Here is a 20,394-nt window from a genome sequence, read left to right on the forward strand (position 1 = left end):
TTAAGATGATTATCCAACCTTAAAGCTACTTAAAAGGAAAACTATATTTTCAGGTGAGAAAATGAAACACGATTCAGGAACCTAATAGCTTATTTTGTCAGTGCAAAGATTTCACAGTTTAGTGACATTTCCAGAAATGTGGCCATGTTCTTTGAAGTTAAAAATCTGCAGCAAAAACCAATGTCATCCTATTGAGTAGTGCATTCATTCAATCAGGTGTGGAAGAGATATTGTTAATCATGCATTGAACAGTCTACTCAAAATTATGCCTCAAGGTGAATCTGTCTGTGCTTGCCATAACACAAAGAATGGTAGGCTGGGGTTGCAAAGCTCATCTAGTTGTGTCCATTCTCCGATCATTCTCTGAGATAGACAATTGGACACATCTAGCAAACTCAAGGTCAGAGCCCAACAATGGGCAATACAAACAGCAGTGATGCTGATAACTGCATGTTTGTATGGAGAGGACAGGGGCTTTAAGTGGAGAGTTGTATAAAGGTAATGTGATGGTGGGAATCGTAGAGGACCTGATGGTTGCACAAATCAATATTTTTATATAAGCAATGAATTAAATGAGCATTAGTGATTGCCTGTTGTGACAAAGCCACAGATTTTTCCCATATTATCAACTCTGTAAGATGACAATATGCATATATAAAAACCTGAGCAGAAATGCTAATAATAGTAAATATTGCCAACCACAATTAACACCTCGAGGTTGTATGCCTCTGCAAACCTGTTAAGTTGCCATTACAGTTTGCCTCTATGACTGAAAACATGGATGCTTCACAAATATCTTCAACACGGCAACACAGAGGATCAGAAGAGTTTTAAGGTGTACACCCAACATAAGTGTCACCGATTTAGCATCTGACCACATTTCTCCCCTTTTGTTCCTGAGTTATGGCCCAAAAGGTGTTTTTGCAGAACTCTATGATGTCAAAGTGAAACTGACCTTTGACCTTTTGGATATGTGTGATTTTTTGTTTTCATAATGAACGTGTAAATTCTTGAGTTACGGCAAAAAAAACATGATTTGTGAGGGCACAGTGATCTTTTCCTTTGACCTTCGACCACCAAGTTCGAATCAGTTCCCTCTTGAGTCCAAGGAGACGTTTGTGCCAAATTTGAGGAAATTCCCACAAGGCCTTCTTGATATCACACGCATTTGAATGAGATGGATGCAAGGTCACAGTGACCTTGACCTTTGACCACCAAAATCTAATCAGTGTATCCTTGACTCAATGATCATTTGTACCAAATTTAAGGAAATTGCTTCAAGGTGTTCTTGGGATATTGCGTTCACGAGAATGGGAAAGACAGACGGACAACCTGAAAACATAATGCCTACGGCCAAGGCTGGCACTTGACACTTGGGGAAGGTGGAAAAGTCAGTGTACTAAAAGCAAATAAGCATATGAAAAAAGTTTCAGCAAACAAATGATGACTTACAGTCATACATATCGTCGCTGCATAAGCTCTCCTTGTCATCTCTGTATGACTTTGATCATGTTCCCTATAACACATGCTTATGTATGTGCACAGGGCTGTTAGCAAAACTCTTCCAAGAGCTGTAATGCTAGTTGTTCAAAACTCTGTATTTCCATTGTCCAATGTGACTTTCCATTATTATACATCCATAATTCTCCTTTGTTTGCGGTTTGACTGGCATTTTTTTAATTACATCACCTTGTTATGCTCACTCCTGCAGCAGCACCTGACTGGAGAATAAGCACCACCCACTGCTTATCCCAATGAACCAACTTCCAATATTTGCATAACAGAAGTGGATAAAAAAAAGCACATATATTTGCATGTGAAAATTTGTTTAAATTTGCACTACATTCGGATGGAAACCCAACAAATGTTGTGTTTACAGCTTATTCTGCTGCACATCTGGAGCTAAAGCTTTGCCTTCAAGGATTTATACTGTTGTGCCACTGCACAGTACGAAGCAAGGAAACAAGTCAAACCTGTCTGGACCACATCTGAGCTTCCCACATCTGTCTGTCCAGACCTGGCCAAATGTTAGATGCACACTACAACATAGTTATTGAGCCTAATTACACTGTCTCGTCTCCTCTGAGAAACATTGAACACTACAATTGCAGTGTAATTCATATGCTAGCTTGCCTTGGCCTCATTTTTCCAGGTTGGGCTGTAACAGCAAAAAATGTGTGTGTGTGTTTTTTTTGCTACACCAGCAGAAAGGTGTGTATAATTGTTTTACCTGAACATAGAGCAGGTTTAGCTGGACAGGATCCCGCGAGTCCACATTCTGGTCTGAATAGAAGAACTTGCGCCTGAGCAGCAGAGTCTCACTCTCCTCCACTCCCTGCTCTCTGAACGTCCTGCTGTGGTCCAGCCAGTTCACTGCCCAATCAATACACACACTCTGTTACACACTCATGCGCTGAAATGAAAAGACATTTGCTTTACAAAGATGTTACTAGAGGAGGATACTGATGGTGAAATTAACCAGGCAGTTGGAAAACGTGAGACAGATCAGCTTAGACAGACAATCAACCAGATTAATCACGGGGAAAGTGGAAACCTTGACGGAGCATGAGCAGTGTCATTTGCATTATTTTCTGCTGAGACGAAAGCTAGTTTTCAGCCAAAGTTGGAGGGTGATTTATATATTCGCATGTTTCAAAATTTAATTGGTGTCCTCTGGGCAAAAGATAACAGTTGTAATTCCATTAAACTTTGATATGTCCATGCAATAAATTAAACTTGAGTGATAAAAGCACATGTCCACATGATGGTGTTGAGTCAGATTCATTAATGCGAAAATAAGAAACGGGCGTAAAAGCCATCAAGATACCAACGACACTTCTGGAGGCTCTTTGCCAGCTCGCACTCACAGTCATCATCCGTGTGGAGTTTGGCTTTGAGCTTTTCCATCTTCCTCTCATCTCGGAGCAGCAGCGTTCTGTCTTTCTTCAGCGTCCCCATTCCTTCATCTTTCTTGTCCTCCGTCACCTCTTGAATGAGGGAGTACTCCTCATAGTTGGTGATTCCTGAAAAGGGCGCAAGTTAGCCAGGGGATTCTCAGAGGAGGAGATGCTTCAAACCCGGCAAGATAACCAGCGCCGTGATAGAGGAAGCGCTTCTGCAATTCTCCTCTCTTTTTTATCTCTTCCTCTGTGCTTTGAAACACAAGTGAAGGAAAGCTGGTACGGAGCCAGCAAACTAAAATGGGAGCCGATGAGGGGAAGAAGCCAAGCAGAAAGACCTACTCTAAACAAACATTTCCAATAAAGCTATCTGCCAGGCACACATCCCTCTCCTCCTCACCCAATTGAGCTTGATGGCAGCCTATTATAATTGAAATATACAGCTTAGGGAACACCTCTGTGACAGGCAAGGATGGCACGGTCTGGGCCTTCGGAGGAACACTTCAGTATTTATTATTAACAAGCTGGTTTGAGCTTGATAAATCATGCCCATCGTGCTCTGAACAAAAGTGATTAGGACTTTACCCGGCATACATGAATGCTCCAAAGTACTTAACAAATGCTTAATATATGAATTCAATAGCAAGTAATAATACAGGAACATAATGCAACTCAGTATGAAGTCAAGTGGTAAGACTTGGACTAAAAATAAAACAGAAGGATGAATAATTCAAGCCTTGGACGATGGCTTCACAAGATTCATGTTAGCAGCACTCCAGCAGACTATCACTTACCTATTCTGCTGCATATGGTGACAAGAAGCTCCCCGACCGTTTTCGAATCGTCCACCATGATGGTTTTCACTGCACCATCCAGCATTTTGATCTTCTGCGGCCTCTGTTTCTTCTTATACTCCAAAATATCCTGAGAAAACAGGAGAGGAAGCACAATGACATCCACAACCCTGCCGATCCGTTCTCTAAAGTAAACTGCAGTCGCTCCCCACAAGCAGGGGAAGCATAAATATCTCAGGTCCCTCTAGAAAATGTAAATCACTTTGGGAGACGGTAAGTGACACTGACAGTTCCCCACCCCAAACTACATGACTTAATCTTACCCCGTTTCGCAGCATGTAGTAATCCAAGGTTCTTCCTGACTCGAGCCAGATTCCTTTCCTGGGATCATCGTCAGACAGGAAGAGGCCGTAATCTGACGCTGAAACACAAAGTGAAACCCAGCGTGCGAATGTGGAATCTATAGATTTCGATTATGCAAATTACATTTTCTGAGTCATCCACCAACCTTGTCCTGTCTGGGCTTCTGGGACTCTCTCTCTGATGATCCTGCAGGCGTCGTACACAGGCGTGGATGGCTCAAACTGCATCGTCTTCACCACATTGCACTGGCGTACACAGATCTTTAGTGACAGAGCCACCATCTTGGTAGGTAGTATAATGGCCTCACCGACCTACACACCTGGAAAATACAGAGGTGGAGACATAATGTCAGGGTGGGAGTGTGTAAAGTCGAATCATCCAAATAGATGACCTGCGTTACGGCTGGTACCAACAAGTCATTATTAAAATGTCCTCTCGTAATACAATCCTGCTCGAAAGTGTGTAGTCTCAGATGCAGACTACAGCACCACAAAGCACAGAACAAATCATCACAATTATCTCCTCGGGGACATTTTTACCTGTGAAATTGAATGTGTGTTATGCCGTACCCCTGCCTCAGCAGCTCCTCATTCCTCCCTGCTGTTCTGCTGATAATAAAGGGTTAAGTGCATGGGGAGCTTCTGCCTGATTGCTGTGTGTGTAGAATTATCTGAACCAAGGCAAGCGACATAACCTTTCAGCAGCAAAAAGGGAAATAAGTGCAAATCTCTCTAATCGTCAGCAATAACAGGAGCCGAGTCAAAACACAGAAAATGACATTCCGCCGCTGCATCATTATTCGTTCTTCTCCTGGCTCGCACTCTTCCCCCAGAAGCAGATTTCACTGTGAGACAAATCAGTGGGTGTTTTGTCACATACTGCAATTAGGGTGAATCAGTTCAGGTATTCTGAGACTCATATGCGCAAAAAAGCAAAGAGACTGATACTGCAGAGCGTTTCTCCTCTTCCTTGACCTTGGCTTCAACAGTGAGAGGGATGAACATGATAAATAGGGTCATCTATACTCTGACGGCTCTCTGCCTCATTCTTAACTACATCATAGGCTTAAAATCTAGTTATTACTTTTGTGTGAACTAAAATGAGTCTGCCACACATTCATCTGTCTGGAGAATCATGGGTATATGAGCACAGATTCAAGTTCCCAAGTAAAGACGTTAGATTAATTGAAATATTATCAAAATCGCAATATAGCCAAGTGTAATAACCACATCACAGGAGTGGCAATTTTTTGATGAAGGTAAAATGTGTCACAACATACTGTTATAAATGAAGCACTGTGGTGCTACAGACATGCCCTAGCCTACAAATCATATTCCAGACGTACAGGAAAATGCTTGTTTGGTACAGACCCCAGCGAAAATGACAAAATCATCATTTTTAGATTTGTTTTCAGGGAAAAGAAAATGCAAAAGTCACCTTTCCCTCTAAAACTGTGACTCATAGTGCAGTATCTCAAAATAATCACAATATTGGTTTTTTTGCATATCATACATCCCTAACAGAGGTTACTATATTCTAAGGCTGCAATAATAATAGTCATTTTAAGTCAATATGTTGGCTATTTTTCGTGTTAAGTGATCAATGAATTAATGGTTTGGTCCATAAAACTTCATTACATAGTGAAAAATGCCCACTACAATTTCCTAAAGCCTAAGCTGGCATATTGAAATTGCTTGTTTTGTCTGACCAATGGTCCAAAATACAAAGATTTAAAAAAGATTTGTATTAACAGTATAGGATTTCCTTAAAAAACAATGTGCAGACGCTACAACAGTAATCCCAAAATCATGAAAATCACACTTCCAAAACCAGGGCTGCAAAATGTGCAAAAAATAAATCCATATTGTGATTATTTTGAAAATTATTGCAATATGAGTTGCAATTTAAGTGGGAATGGTAATTTCGGCATTTCATTTTTGGTGACAAAGTCTAAAAATGATGACATGATTTTTGCTTGGGTCTGTACCAAACAAGCATGTTCCCCTTACCACATATAATGGTATGCTACGACACATTTTACATTCATCAAAAAATTGCAGCTCCTGCGATTTGGATATTGCATTTGGCCGTATTGTGATTTTGATAATATATCGATAAATTGCTGTTGGGTCTTTTTGGGGATCATGACAGCTGTTCTTTGCATATTTCAGGTGTACTGTGCTTAGTCCATCTTGTGAAGGGCCTTTTGTGTGGTTGGAATATGGTCTCAATACAAAAATATAAACGTAAGAAAATAAATAAATAAATAAAATAATAATCTAAGGCACACTGTAGGATTTGTGCAAAATTAAAATGCCTTTTATTTTACATGGCAGTTTGTATTTGAAATGATCAGTGCGTGGTGACTAAATGTCTTCATCATGGTAAAATACATACTGTATAATCCAGTAATACATACTGGATTATACTTACTGGAGCATTAATCTGTTCATTACTTTAATGAGATATCTGGGGCTGGCTTTCACTTTCACTTTCATTGGCGATACTGTTTACAAACAGTAACAACAATTCCTACATGGTATACCTTTAATATCATAGAAGACTATGAAAACCAACAAATATTTACATTTGAGAAACTGGAAGGAATTGATTTTTGGTACTTTTGCTTCAAAGATGACTGAGGTTATTTTTCTATTGCTCAAATGATCAATTATTCAACTAATAGTTTCAGCTTTTCTGTATTCCAAAATTCTACTTTTAACACTAGAAGAATTTCAGTGTTTCTCTCTGTGGCAAAAGTTCAAATCTTCACACTGACACGATTCAGATCCCAGCCACACTTGGAAACAAAGACTTTTTTTGTGCTCAGGATTCGCGGCTCATCCACAGGCCCCTTTTGAGCCGGAGCAGAGAGACTCTGAGAGGTAAATTTTCTATAATGGCGGAGTTGTGAATGAGCCCACCTGTGACTGTGGCTCTATCGTGGCTATGGGTTCCTCTCCAATAGCTCCTCTCCCTCCCTGAGTTATTCTTCATACAAAGTGGGAAAGACAAGCACAAAGAAGAAGGGGTAATGGCACTGCATGAGCTCTCCTCTATACAGGCTGGCAGAGGAGCCCCACCGAGTTTTTGTCATCCAGCTCTTCCACAGATGCTCTCTTCTAGACAAGCAGCTTCAGACCCCAGACTGACAACATGACAGGCCACATGGGCACATATGCGATCACAATGTAAACTCGCAGATAACAACGCCCACACACACACACACAGAAAAATAAAAACTGTGCAAATAAAATAGTTTTGCAACATTTTCAGACAAGTCCATCTCTGCCAAACAAAGTTACAGCTCTGACGACGGCTAAAGATTACTGTCGCTCTTCTGCTAAAGCAACAGTCACTTTAGTGTCTGTTGTGAGTAGCATCAGTCACTTCAGAGAGTAAGCACTGCAGAAACCACATGATGAAACCCAGGAGGATAATGATAATCCCCAAGCTTACACTAGTGTGAGAGCATATTTTTCACTACGATCCTCGTGCAAACACTCCAGTGCAGCCAGCTCCTCATTAGCTCTGCTTTAATGGATCCGTGTCTGAGAGGGGAGCATTATGAGACACAACTAACTTACAAGACAATCTGTTGAATCTTATCTATGTTATCACCCTTTCTAAATCACCAGGTAAACCTAAAAATGTAATTTCATGACAGTCACTAGTCCATCAGAAAAGAGTCCTGCTTTGAATTAGCTCCCACTACTCTGGATATTAAGACATGAAAATGGCCAAAGAGCAGCTTGCTGGGGAGTCTAAACACGAACAATTCAATAGAGACCAGGGACGGCAGGAGCCATCTGGAGAGGATACAGCTCTAATGATTGACTGTAATACCAGCAGCGGCGCAGAGCCCAAAAGAAACAACTGCTACCATCACTGCACCAGTCTGTCGCACAACAACCAAGGAGGTTGCCTGACAGGAAACTTAAACCGTGGTCCAGGCCTGAGCAGTTTGTTTGGGACCAGTCTTCCAAATGCTTCTAATAGAACAACAAATGTGAAGCAGAATGACCCTCGAGAGCATAACAGGGTGTGGACGAGAATGAATAACATTCCTTCAAGGACACCCATGCAAACAATGCTGTATAGGGGTGCTTCAATTTTGTGGTTTTTATTTGATCAATACCAGAGTAAATGCCTGCGTGTCGACGTGAAGATGTACAACATGCAGAGTACCACAAAAGCCAGGATCAATTGTTCTTCTGAAAGAGATACGCATGGGCTGCTTGGAACCACGGTCATGATTTCCAACTGTGAAGCATACAAGTTCTTCACGGTTGCTTTGAAAATGTTCAATACAACTTGAATTACTGCTGCGTGGTTGTATGCCTCCGCCAACCAATCAAGTTGAAATTACAGTTTACATTCATGTCTGTCGAGACTCATATGAGCCATGACAGTAATGCTTCAAATATGGATGTTGCTTCAAAGAAGCTGTATATTCTAAAACATCTCTCTTCACAAACATCTTCAACACAGCAGCACAGAAAATCTATACAATCAACAAAGTTTCAAGTTGAACGCCCAAGAATAATGTCATCAACCACATGTCCCCCCTCCAGTTCCTGAGTTAGGGGTCGTACACATGCCACATTTCTTGTGCCCTCAAAGTCATTGTTTTTAATGTAGACCAGTGGCAGGCGACCCAAATGCCAGAGCATTCCCAAGCGCCTTTTTTCCAGTGCATGACGGCTGCGTTCAACTTTTGGAACCCAGCAGCGTGCACCGCATGTCATGTGACGAGGACCAACCAATCACAGCAAATAAATATCTTTGTTGTCTTTTATAAATATCAGTCTGTGATGAATATGGAGAAGCTAAGCATTTTAGTGCAAGGCTGCCAGAGCTTTACATCTGTACCACGGACAATAGGCATTTACACAAACAGAGCCTGGTAGACGATTAGCTCTGCACTCAGGATTTCAGGTATATAGGCTACGGTGCGATGCTTGATAAGGTTGCTTAGCAACCTCAGACGCAACCTGCCGCTGCGCTCTTGAAAGCTGGCACAGAAAAGGCACAAGAGTAGCATCCAGTGCCTGACCTTGCGTTTTCCAGGCGGTTAAAGATGCAGCATGTGTACAGCTCTTTATGGTGCTGCATCATGGCAAGGAAAACGTGTTTGTGCAGAACATTGTGATGTCGCTGTGAAGGCAACTTTCGAGCTTTTGGATATAAAATGTCATCACTTCATCATATTTGATTTGACATTTGTGTGAGATTTTGTCATAAGTAGCATATAAAAATTTATTGTCAAACACATTTTGTGAGGTCACAGTGACCTTTGACCACCAAATTCTAATTGTTGAGTTCTTACCTGCCCATGTGAGAAAATCGCCCCAAGGCGTTCTTGAGATCTCGCATTCATGACAATGAGCCAGACGCTTGGTCACAGTGACCTTGACATTTGACTACCAAAATCTGATCACTTCAGAGCTGAGTGGATGTTTGTGCCAAATTTAAAGAAATTCCCTCAAGATGTTCTTGAGATATCGCGTTCGACATATGTACGTACGGGCGGACAACCCAAAAACATATTTTCTCCAGCCATAGCCATTGCTGTTGTGGAGGCATAAAAATCATACAGCAAATACTGTACTGCACATTTTACTCACACTGTGCAAGACTGTCCACTGAAATTCACAAGCTGTCAGTTGTTTTAATTAATTCATGCTTTGTATTTTGTGAAATATAAGATACGTTCTCTAAACAAACAAAAAAAAACTGATGATCCACAGTGCAAACACTTGACATTGTGCTCTGAGGAAATTGCTCATTAATTACATTAGGAATGACCTGTAGAACACTTAGAAGCAAAACATCATTAAAAAAGCAAGTTGAGTTAAATTAGAACGGAAAATAACAAATTCAAAATGCATATAATTCCTTAATCTTAAAGCAAGAAATCTAAACCATCCCCCCACGCTGCGACTGGATTTTCAAGGTCAGCCCATTAAACTGAGATCACGGGAGGAGCAGTAATGATTCCCTGGTAAACAAGGCTTTGTACACACTTTCTGCTTCAGCAGCGTTTGGGAGTCGACACAGAAACAGAGATGCAGATGCAAACATCTCGTGTCTTACTTACACAAACAGCCACTCTGGGGTAAAAGGTGGATTGGTATGGCGGCTCTAAAGCAAGCACAGTTATTGTAAGGGATGAAAATTAGATTTTAGCAAGCTGTGATGCAATTGAAAATAACCCCAAAGCTCAAATGAAATAGCCAGAAAAGCAGCAGGAAAATATTGTGGTGCCTTAACGAACCTCACAGATACACTGAATTGCCACTTACTACACCATATTATCTCCAGCCTGGTGGACTATTATTGGTGTTTAATTTAAGCATGTAGTATGTCAATGGCATTGAATGGAGGGCTGAGAGTAACTCTGACCTCAGCAGTTCTTGGACTGTTGAGAACAGCAGGATTAAAGCATGCGCGCGTTGAGAAAATGCGAATTGGCTAAACTGATCCACGACACACCTCCTTTTCTCTCCCCTTTATGTGCCGACCCCCCTGAGCACTACATCAGCCTTTTATCCCTGTCTGATTGAAAGCAAGGTCAGTTTCCTGCAGGACCACAGTATGTCTCTAGAGACCATTATGTCTTCCTGGAACACAGACAATGGCGGGTCACATAACAGCAAACAAGGCTTGTTGTTTTGATCAACTGTGTATTCAAATCCAATATTCCTGCAACCCAGGAACCACATTTTTTATTAACGCCACAGCGGGGAGATGTGTCAAGGTCAGGTGTGTTATTTCCACCAGATGTAAAAGCTGTTTCTAGATTTAATGGCTGCCCAGCGATCATTTTAAGCACATCCTAATTTAAATTTGGTGAATCAGAGCCCTAACAGTACACAAGAGGTAGACATTAATCAATCACCATAAATACACCTTTATGATGAGTGTGAGGCGTACTTGATTTACAGCAAACATATAGCAAATTATTATACATCTATTTAATAGCCCAGGGCTGTAATCTAAGTAGCAACATGGGGCCACAGAGACATCATTCTGTCAGCTTGCCTTCACCACATTAATAACATGAGGAGAATATGATTATGTTACACCGATGCAAAAAGTATTCGTAAGCTGCCAAAAGAATGATGGATGGAGCAGGTTTGTTTTTTACAAGGTGTGGAGGGTGTAAAAATACAGTTATTACAGCCAAGGTTTTGTTTCAACACTGTGGGGAGACACGTACGGGGTGTTGGGGTCCTCACCCCAGAAATTCATTGCATTCTGGGGAATTTTTCTGCATCAATGTTGCCTTTTCTGTAGAGATTCACCAATTGTTATTTTGTTGGTCAATTCAGATTTCCAGTTTTTAGGAATCTGACCTGCCAATACCAATCTCGGCTGATTCCGAATTTCTTCCCTTCTATGGGCTACAATTGACAGCATACACATACATATTTGGAACCTTTTTAAAGGCCACTGGAAACTTGACTTGAAATAGTAAAAACAGATAAATAATATCAAAGATGCCTCATTAAGCATCCACAAAAATCTGAGTGAAAATAAATGTTCATAACTAAACTAAAAACAGCCCATTGGCTGCTCAAACCATTCCCGAGTTCACACTTGACTGACAGCTCCCTTCAGCCCAAGTAGTGTTACCATTTTATTTTCCTTTCAGTCCCTTGTGTTAAATCGTTTTGCTTCCACAGAATAAACTACCAAGTCTATTAAATGGAACCCACTTTGTGAAAAAGCTAACTAGACGAGGTTGCAGAGGCGCAAAAAATAGTCAGTCAATATCTGCGCTGCTGTTTCCAATGTGGACCATCAGGTAACGGGTCAGGACAGGACGATAGAGCTGAAAACTGGCACCAATCGATCAGTTGGTGCATCCCTACTTTCCTTCATCAATTTAAGGTGTAAATGTAACATGATCTAAATATTGAGGGGAATGTGTCCCCTAACGCTTCATTTCCACATATGCATATGACTGGTGTCTGTAGATCTGTAAATATACGGATGATGCCCCTTGTGTCCAACGCAAGGAAGTGCATTTCTTTACAGATGGATAGAAACCTGATAGAAGCTACCTGTAGCCATGGGGGAGAGGCTTTTGTCCATTTTTTTGCCATCCAGTAGTTTGGAATATGAGCTTGGAACATTCCCGGGACAAAAACAGAACCAATATTGCATGGAGATGTTGGCCTGCCATCTACGTAGCATTAAAATACAACTGATATGACAATCTGACTGTATATGATGTATAACCATATTTTAGCACAATAACATTACTCATACTCAAAATTTGTTACAATGAGATAAACAAGTTCGATTTAATGATACAAACTCACTTGACAATCAACACATGCAACTGAATTGAAGGAAATAGCCTGTTAACTGGTTAGCAGCCTGTTAGATAAGCTATGGTCTCTAAATCCACTACAAAAGGTTTTTTTTTGTAACATACTTGAAATATTACAAAGGGAGGAGTTTCACAGGCACATTGGATATCACAGAGATTCCCATAGGAATGAATAGACTTCCAGTTGACTTGTCTCTGTACACATATGTAAGTGGAAATGAAGCGTAAGCCCGCCCCCCTCTGAAAATCTGCCCTCCCCGCTTATGATTATAGCACTGCTTAATATCACATCTTCTTTTCACACAGTCAGTATAAAATTAACCTTGCCCCTCTGTTACATTTCCAAATGTCTACTTTCTTATGCCTTGCAGAGACAGTATTCTTTTCTTTATCAGGATGTCCTTGTGCTCATTTCCTTGCAAAGAACACCCACTGAATCTGGAGTCTACCTGAATGCAATTCAAATAATTAATAAGTCAGAGGCTTTCGCCTTCACCCTTATCACTTCCTCCATACGTTTCATAAATTAATTAATCATTGTTCCAGCAGAACACAGCGATCGCTGGGCAGCATTATGAAGCAGAGCTAACCCTTGCTATTTAAAGTTCACCAGGATGACTATGAACAAGCTGTCATATTATAAGTGACTTGCATGGTATAGTTTCACTTAAAGGAACGTTAATCAAGCAAGATAAAAAAAGACCCTACACTCTAAATTCAGAGCCACTCAGTTACAGGGACTTATTTCTCCAAGTACATTTAAAAATGAACCTTGCTGCTGTGACCCAGTCTTTGGACTGCAGGCTTTGTTCCTGGGCGACACACACTGCTGTAATGCAATTTGAGGGTATGGATGCTGACAGAAATTATGAATCTTGCCCTTGTCGCGGGGAGGGAGGGAGAGAGCAGCTCCTCTTACACTAAAAATATCCAGCGAAGTAGAGCGTCCTTCAGCAGCACCATTTCAAACCCATCCAGTACAGAAGCAGTGCAATAAATGTAACAGTTTATTTCTAATAAAGTTAAAGACAATGACATTCACTAATACCTGCACCTATATGGCTGCAGATTAGAAGAAATTCTATTAATCCTTATATTGTAATTCTTGAAGATTAGATGGCAAATCTTTCAGTAAATTGAGTAATTACAAGAATGGGCATCGAATGCACTTTGCTCAGTTACATTACCGCTGAGATATTATTGGTTTAGATTGCCAAGCGGTCTCACTAAGTCCTACAATACACAGAGTCATTCAGCATGCACCATCCCTCATTTAGTGATGTGAGGAATGAGCTCCCTAATAGATGGAGACAGAAACAGCTACTCGAGGAGGAGAGTTCCACCCAGCAGCTGCACTCAGTCAACCAGTGCACTAGTATTTCAGCCAGTCAGTTCATCCACTCAGTCGGCCCCACTGATTGCGGGGGGTTGACCTGGCGTCTGAGTCAGTCACTCAGTGGGAGTGGTTACTGGTGGCTCACACAGATGTTGCCCCAACATATTTCTTACATTACATACACTGATGGTTGCAGATCAGCCCGCAAACAACAAAGGGCTCAGCCCACGATGATTTCATTATCATTATCAACCACATTTTGAACCATAAATCTCTTTTAGAGCATTTACATTATGCGGCCTCTGGTCCACTAGCCTACATCTGGTTTTTGACAGATAACTGTGCCAGACGAAATGATGTAATGACATGAAATGGGAAATATGTTTGAAGGAAACAGTGTGGTGTTTTGGCCCTGAAAAATAATTTGAGTCTCAAGAGGAGCTTGCTAAAAAATAAGGTTTATCCTTATTTATTATACAAAATATTAGATAAAAAGCGATATCTTAAAAAGAAAAATCAGATACTCTCATTGAGTACTCAGTCAGTGTACTTCTCTATGAATAAATGTGGATCAAACAAATTAAACCCACTATAAGATAATTTTATTTCAGTGTGAATTTCTACATATTTATCAAACACCACAGAAAATGTGTGAAAGTGCTGTATTTATGACTACTCTGAGACTAAAATACCGAACAGGTGCTTGTCAAGTGGCTTTAACTACTCAATCCACACAGGTTTTCATATTATGCACTGTTCACTGCATACCATACAGCTGCTTTGATCTCAACATACTACAGTATGTTCGAGGAGGAAAGCATTTATTCCCCACAGTTGCACCCAGATTGCAATTTGACACATGCAAAAATGCAACAGACATAACCTATAATATATCACACATTTAAACAAATAACGAGCCCAGTATAAAAGGCAAAAAAGGCAACTTCACCTTTGTCAAATGAAGTGTATGAACACTCACACTGTAACATAACCCTGAACTAAAAACAGTAGCCAAAAAACAGCCAACTTGGTATTACTATTCATGTCACTACATGTACATGTTCTTCAGCTCAACCAACACAAATTTGCATTTTGAGTTGTTGCTCACACAAACACTACTGTCAGTTCTCAAGCCAACTGTAAAGCATAAACTTGCGGCATTAGCTGCATGCAGTGCATCTGAACATTATGGGTTGGTGCACCAATAACTGATGTTTCAGGGTCTAGGATTTTGAGTACGGGCATGGGAATGTCAGCAGGCAAAATGGGTTGTCGTTCACGACTTCTTTGTCAAACCAAAGGACAGCTTCATTTCAACCATTCTTCATAGGAAACCCTGAGGTGATTGAGTGTTTTGGCACTCCGGCACAGTGGACATGATTTATTCAGCCTTCCCTTCCTCTGCTCAGATGCATTTTGAACCTATAGAGGTGTTTGTTTTTGTCAAGCGACAAACCAACCTGGAAGCACACATTTGTCTGTCATCTGAGCAGCAACCTGTGCGCAGTCAGTGAGGTGTAATCAGCTCCTTTATGCATCTGCTGGATCACATCAATCACAGGAGGAGATATGATGAAGTGTGGTGACTGCATGTTCTCCTGTATTTACCGAGGTGATGACATTATTTTGATGACCACATTTACATTTCTATGGCTCGTGGTTTTTTTTCACGGATTACCCCTCCACTCTGCCTCTTCTTCATACTTTCACATTTCCAAACACTCCATGAATAATCAGTATTTTATCAGTGATACATCAACCACAAAATCCTCTGTTACTATTAAGCAGCTGTGGAGAATGTTTCTGAATTGTATAATATTTTAATGACTCATTTTAATTCAGCATCACTACATTTTCATGGACCCTTGATCCAATTTTCTGTTTCTAATAGGTGAGAGATGAGGTGATCGCAGAAAAAATACTACCCTATCAAGGGCGATTTTGACCCTTTCCTTTGCTCGCAGAATGTGCACTGAAGGCAGTGGTTGTGAAATTTGTTGCTGTAGTAAATCAAACACTGCTTGTAGGAAAATTGTGGATGCACACTGAATAAAAAGAAACAGAGTTAATATACTAAGGTCATTTTCACAGTTACAGTTGGTTTGCTTTGTCTGAATCATGGACCAATTTGTTACAATGTTGCATATTACCTCCAGTTTGGTTTGTGGTCACAGGACAGTATTTATGAGCAGACCAAAATCTGTGATGCACAGGGAAACTGCTCTCCCATTGGTCATAATTCCCATGCCAGAAAACTCTTGGAAGTAAAAAAGAGTTTAGGAAGAGCAGACTTCCATTCTGTTGCACAAATAGATTAACGTGCCACTGCATGGGTTGATCTTGGACCTGGTAAGTGGTGGGTAGTATCGTATAGCCCAATGTTACCGTGTCACTAGTATGGTAAAAATATTACTTTCCCCAGTGACAAATAGTGTAGCTAATTACTGGTAAGGTTTAAGTAATAATTACCTACCAAAACAAATACCTTGTCCCAACCTCACTTTTGTCACCTTTGACCAATCAATCACATCCCCCGAATTTATTTCCGTAATCATCGTGCACGTCTGCAAGCAGCAAGCTAGCTTGGAAGATGGAAACTTTTATATTCAGCAGCTGAAAATATTCCTATTACTTTGATTTTGTCAGAAGGAGAGTTTAAAAGAACATCATTGTCAAAAGTAAATTGTATGCAGGCAGTGGTACTGAGACTCTTTCCACTGCGGAATACACAACCTCACACCTTCTAAAACACCTACTAAGTCGACACAACAATGTGAAGCCTGTGTAAATACTGTACACCCCACCAAAGGTGAGCCTTCTGCAGCCATGGACGTTGGCTGTAGCCCAGCAAGGGCCACACAATCAAAACTAGATTGTATTCGTGGACAGCTGCAGGCTACACGTGGCAAGACGCTTGTGGCTGGATATGTGGTGGATGAAATGTTGCCTTTGTCCACGACTGACTATACATTTTTCAGACAGATCCTTGGGAAAGTACCGGTTACAGGCAACAGACGACCCCAGATGAAAAATTCCCTGCAAGTTATCTAGCCTTAGGTACTTTTGTGGGGTGTAACTGAAAAGTAACATAACAAGTTGTGTTACAATTAATTGTTGGCAGCGGGTAATAAGTAAAGTAATAATATTACTTTTGAAAAGAGAATGAGAAATTAATTGCATTTTAGTAAGATGACATTCACCGACTGCACTGGCCGATGTTTTTGTGTTGTGTCATATCAAGTTTGCCCTGGCTAAAAAGCAGGGCTTAAGACCAATGGCCTCAAACTTATATTAATGAGCAGGTACAAGAAGAATATATAGACTGTTTGGCAAATGGTCTAAGTGATGTCGCTGTTCTGCGACGAGATGGATAGTAGAAGCCGGCATCCTGTTGTCCCAAGACAAAAGGAGAATGCGCCTATGTAATGCTACATTGTGAACAACAAATCCGTGTTAAAATTAGAGCTAGTTGATGTTAGCTGTTAGCAGCCAGTGGCCGCAACTAACAGCTCAATATGTATTTCATGTGAAACATTTCATAAATTTGTGTGATTGAATTTGTGTTCATTAAAAGGTAATGAAATGAAACAGTTTAGTCATTTTACATTGTGTAGATTTCTTTGTTTCCCGGGCACAAAATGTAAAAATAAATAACAAAAACAAAATAAACAAAATAAAACATTTGGTATCATATTGTAATGTGAATCATCTCTATTAGTATCCCAGTATTTCAAAATCGGTGTATTCTTAATCTTTTGCATTTATGACTTTAGGCACTGTTGATGCAATGGAGTAGTCAAAGGTGTGCATTACAGTACTTTGACATGCTCATCAGCCGAGAATGTTTCAAAAGATCCATCAGGTATGCCAGTGCTCTTCAACACAGTCTATACCTTTTGAGCACTGATGTGAATAGAGAGGGCAAGCGTAGGCTCTTTAGTAGCCAAAACACACACACATGCACAGTGCAGCCGGCTACAGGAAGTAGTTAAATCCAAAAAAGATGCAATGCTTCCTCCAGTAGGATCAGATCGAGGTCACATCATGTTCTCACGACTAATGAAACATACCGAAGTGTACTAGAGTGTGTTTCTAACCGGATCAATACCAGCTCTTCAACAAGGTCTCAGTCCGGCTGTATTGGGTGAGATTGGTGTGTTCACACCTGCCCAGAACAAGGCAGGTGTGAAAATACCCTAAAAGTGTCTTGTATAATGTAACTTTCTAGAAGCAGAAATTTCCATTATACAGTTACAAAACAGAAGACGTTTCAGTAGAGTGCTAAAACAAACCAGATCAAAGGGGGTGTCAGCCTATAGATTCTTTCAGCCATGTCACTCTAACAAACAGGGAGACTAACAGTAATAAGGCTTCTGTTTCTCCTCTCGACTACACTACACAACGTGATAGGAGGACTCTCTGCCAGAAATACAGTATGACATAACTGAAATGCCATTATATCAAATGTAGACAGACAGGCACAGTGAGATTAAGGAGCATCAAGAAAAGACTGCGCAGATGTGACAGTAATTAGTTCGAAAATATGTAAGTACAAGGCAGACGCAGAGAAGGCTCATGAAATCATTGCATCACAATTACAAAAGGTCACAGTTAAGATGCCAACCCCGCTCGCAGTATCTCAATGTCAATCTGTCTCCCTGCACCATGCAACACAATCAAACCGATGCAGCTTGCGAGAGCTGTCTGCCACACATTTCTTTCTTATAGAACAAGAGTCTGATGAATCGTGAAAAATGAACACAATCTCCTATGAACAAATCATGTGGGAGTAAATGCCTGGGATTGTAGCGCAAGTAAACACAGTACAATAGGTAGAAGGTGAAAGGAACGTGGGAGTTTGCGTGTACAACAGCACGCGCATACGCAAACCAAAACAGGCTTCATTGACTTAAATATCCCAAATGGATCATCCTGCAGTGGGCTGTCAGCAGGAGCATTAGACAACACACCTCTGACTCCCACGATCAGTACATTCTGCCTCAAGTGTCATGTCCTGTAAATCAGGCAACTCCAATCTCCGGTCTGCACTGCTTCCCCAACACTGAGCCTCTCTCTCTCTCTTTCTCTCTCATACTTCAGTTAGCCGACTGCCTACTACCACTTGCATGCTGATTACAGTATCAAGAGCAGTGGAACGGAACATACACTGGCTCCTCTCCAAAGTGTGATACACAGAGGGACTCTATCAGCATTTTATATCCTCTGGCATGCTGTAAAGGAGGAAACCGGACACACAGAGGCGGAGATTCACTGTTCTGGCTCTTTAAGCAAAACCAAACATTTAGCTAAGAACGCCATAAGCAGACATATCAGTTTAATTGTAAAGTGCAGTTTCTATTACTTTCTCCCGCACAGTGTCTTGTTTTATCTTGATAAGCTTTGTGGAGCATTAGAAAAGGCAACACTTACCAACATGGTAATGTGTAACCGCATCAAAGTGGTCTCTGCCACAATAAAATCCACTGTTGATGGTGAGTGAAACCATGTTGCTGCATGAGACGAGGTTCAGGGAGAGGCTATGTTGTTGGCCCATTGTTTCCAGATCAGCAACTCTGCCCACAGTTGCCATGGCTGCTGCTGTGCCCACCTTTTCCTGGACATATAAGGCCGGACAGCAGCAGCAGCCACGTCCACTCTGCCCTCAGGTCCGCTGCTGCAACTTCTTCCAGGGTCATGTGGATGTAGGGTGCACTCTGCAGTGATTTCAGGATCCCAGCTAATGTCAGCTTTTAAATGTCAAGCAGACAAGGTCAAAGAGGGAGCTCTGACAATGTTAAAGACTGCTTTATCTGTGTGCATGACTACAGAGTCCCAGTTTCATCCAGAAGGCCTCTCAGCTATCCTGTCATAAGTACATGGAAATGTTCATAAAAAAAAAAAAAGAAAGGCTGAGATTGAGGGAGTTGACTTTGATTCGCTTTGATAGAGCGTGTCTGAAAAATGAAAATACCTTTATGTGAAAGTGTCACTTCAGTGTAACCGCTTTGTTGAAGGTTCTGCGGAGAAATATAATGTAACATTTTGTGTGGAGAGCTGCACTGTGAGAATGTGAAACTGTCTGTGATATTGTCTACCGGCACATTGATCCCCACAGTGTAGTGAAGAAGACGTACGTGTACAAAGACAAGCAGACACAGAATGTACAGAGAAAGCACTTAAGCAAGAGCCTCTTTCCCTCCACGCAATTAAGCAAACAGCTTTCTAGAGTGTGTTCCCTCTCAAAATGATGAATGATTGGTCAACATCTAGAGCGAACAATAAAAGTTGAGAGCAAACTGTGTGAGGCCAAAGCAAACGAAAAAAACCCCATTATTCAGTTAACTTGGGAGTACATTCCATGCGCTGTATCATTGTGCAGCTTTGTTTTTCTCTCAGCGAGGACTAAAAGCACTGGAGAGTCAAATGTTTAAATTGGCTGGAGAAGGCGTATACAACAACTTTGCCTCAGACAAATACTGTACACTTCAGAAAGTTCTTCAAGCGGAGGCTGTTCACAGGAGGACAGCCGACAAATTGGAAGTCTTCTTTTTTCTCCCGAGACTGTTTCAAAGACATATGTATGTTTTAACAAGATATTTTGTTCTGGTACTGCAACAATCCCCCAAGGGGAGATGATATAGAAAATAAATGTATTTCACA

The 20,394-nt window shown here is 41.0% G+C and overlaps 1 protein-coding gene across 4 annotated transcripts in view; it reads right to left on the minus strand.

Moving 5' to 3' along the window:
- The window catches only part of tln2b (talin 2b), a 112,174-nt gene that overhangs the window by 61,200 nt on the left and 30,580 nt on the right, over positions 1 to 20,394 (minus strand). For all 4 annotated transcript variants that reach the window (XM_050073440.1, XM_050073439.1, XM_050073438.1 and 1 more), the window contains exons 2-6: positions 4,203 to 4,376; positions 4,018 to 4,115; positions 3,695 to 3,824; positions 2,868 to 3,023; positions 2,231 to 2,373 (exon numbers count right to left, since the gene is read on the minus strand). In XM_050073440.1, the coding sequence (XP_049929397.1) occupies positions 2,231 to 2,373; positions 2,868 to 3,023; positions 3,695 to 3,824; positions 4,018 to 4,115; positions 4,203 to 4,338 (663 nt within the window). In that variant the 5' untranslated portion in view covers positions 4,339 to 4,376. The remainder of the gene's footprint in view (positions 1 to 2,230; positions 2,374 to 2,867; positions 3,024 to 3,694; positions 3,825 to 4,017; positions 4,116 to 4,202; positions 4,377 to 20,394) is intronic.

This window comes from Epinephelus moara, chromosome 20 (assembly GCF_006386435.1).
Source record: "Epinephelus moara isolate mb chromosome 20, YSFRI_EMoa_1.0, whole genome shotgun sequence".
NCBI classification, from domain to species: domain Eukaryota; kingdom Metazoa; phylum Chordata; class Actinopteri; order Perciformes; family Serranidae; genus Epinephelus; species Epinephelus moara.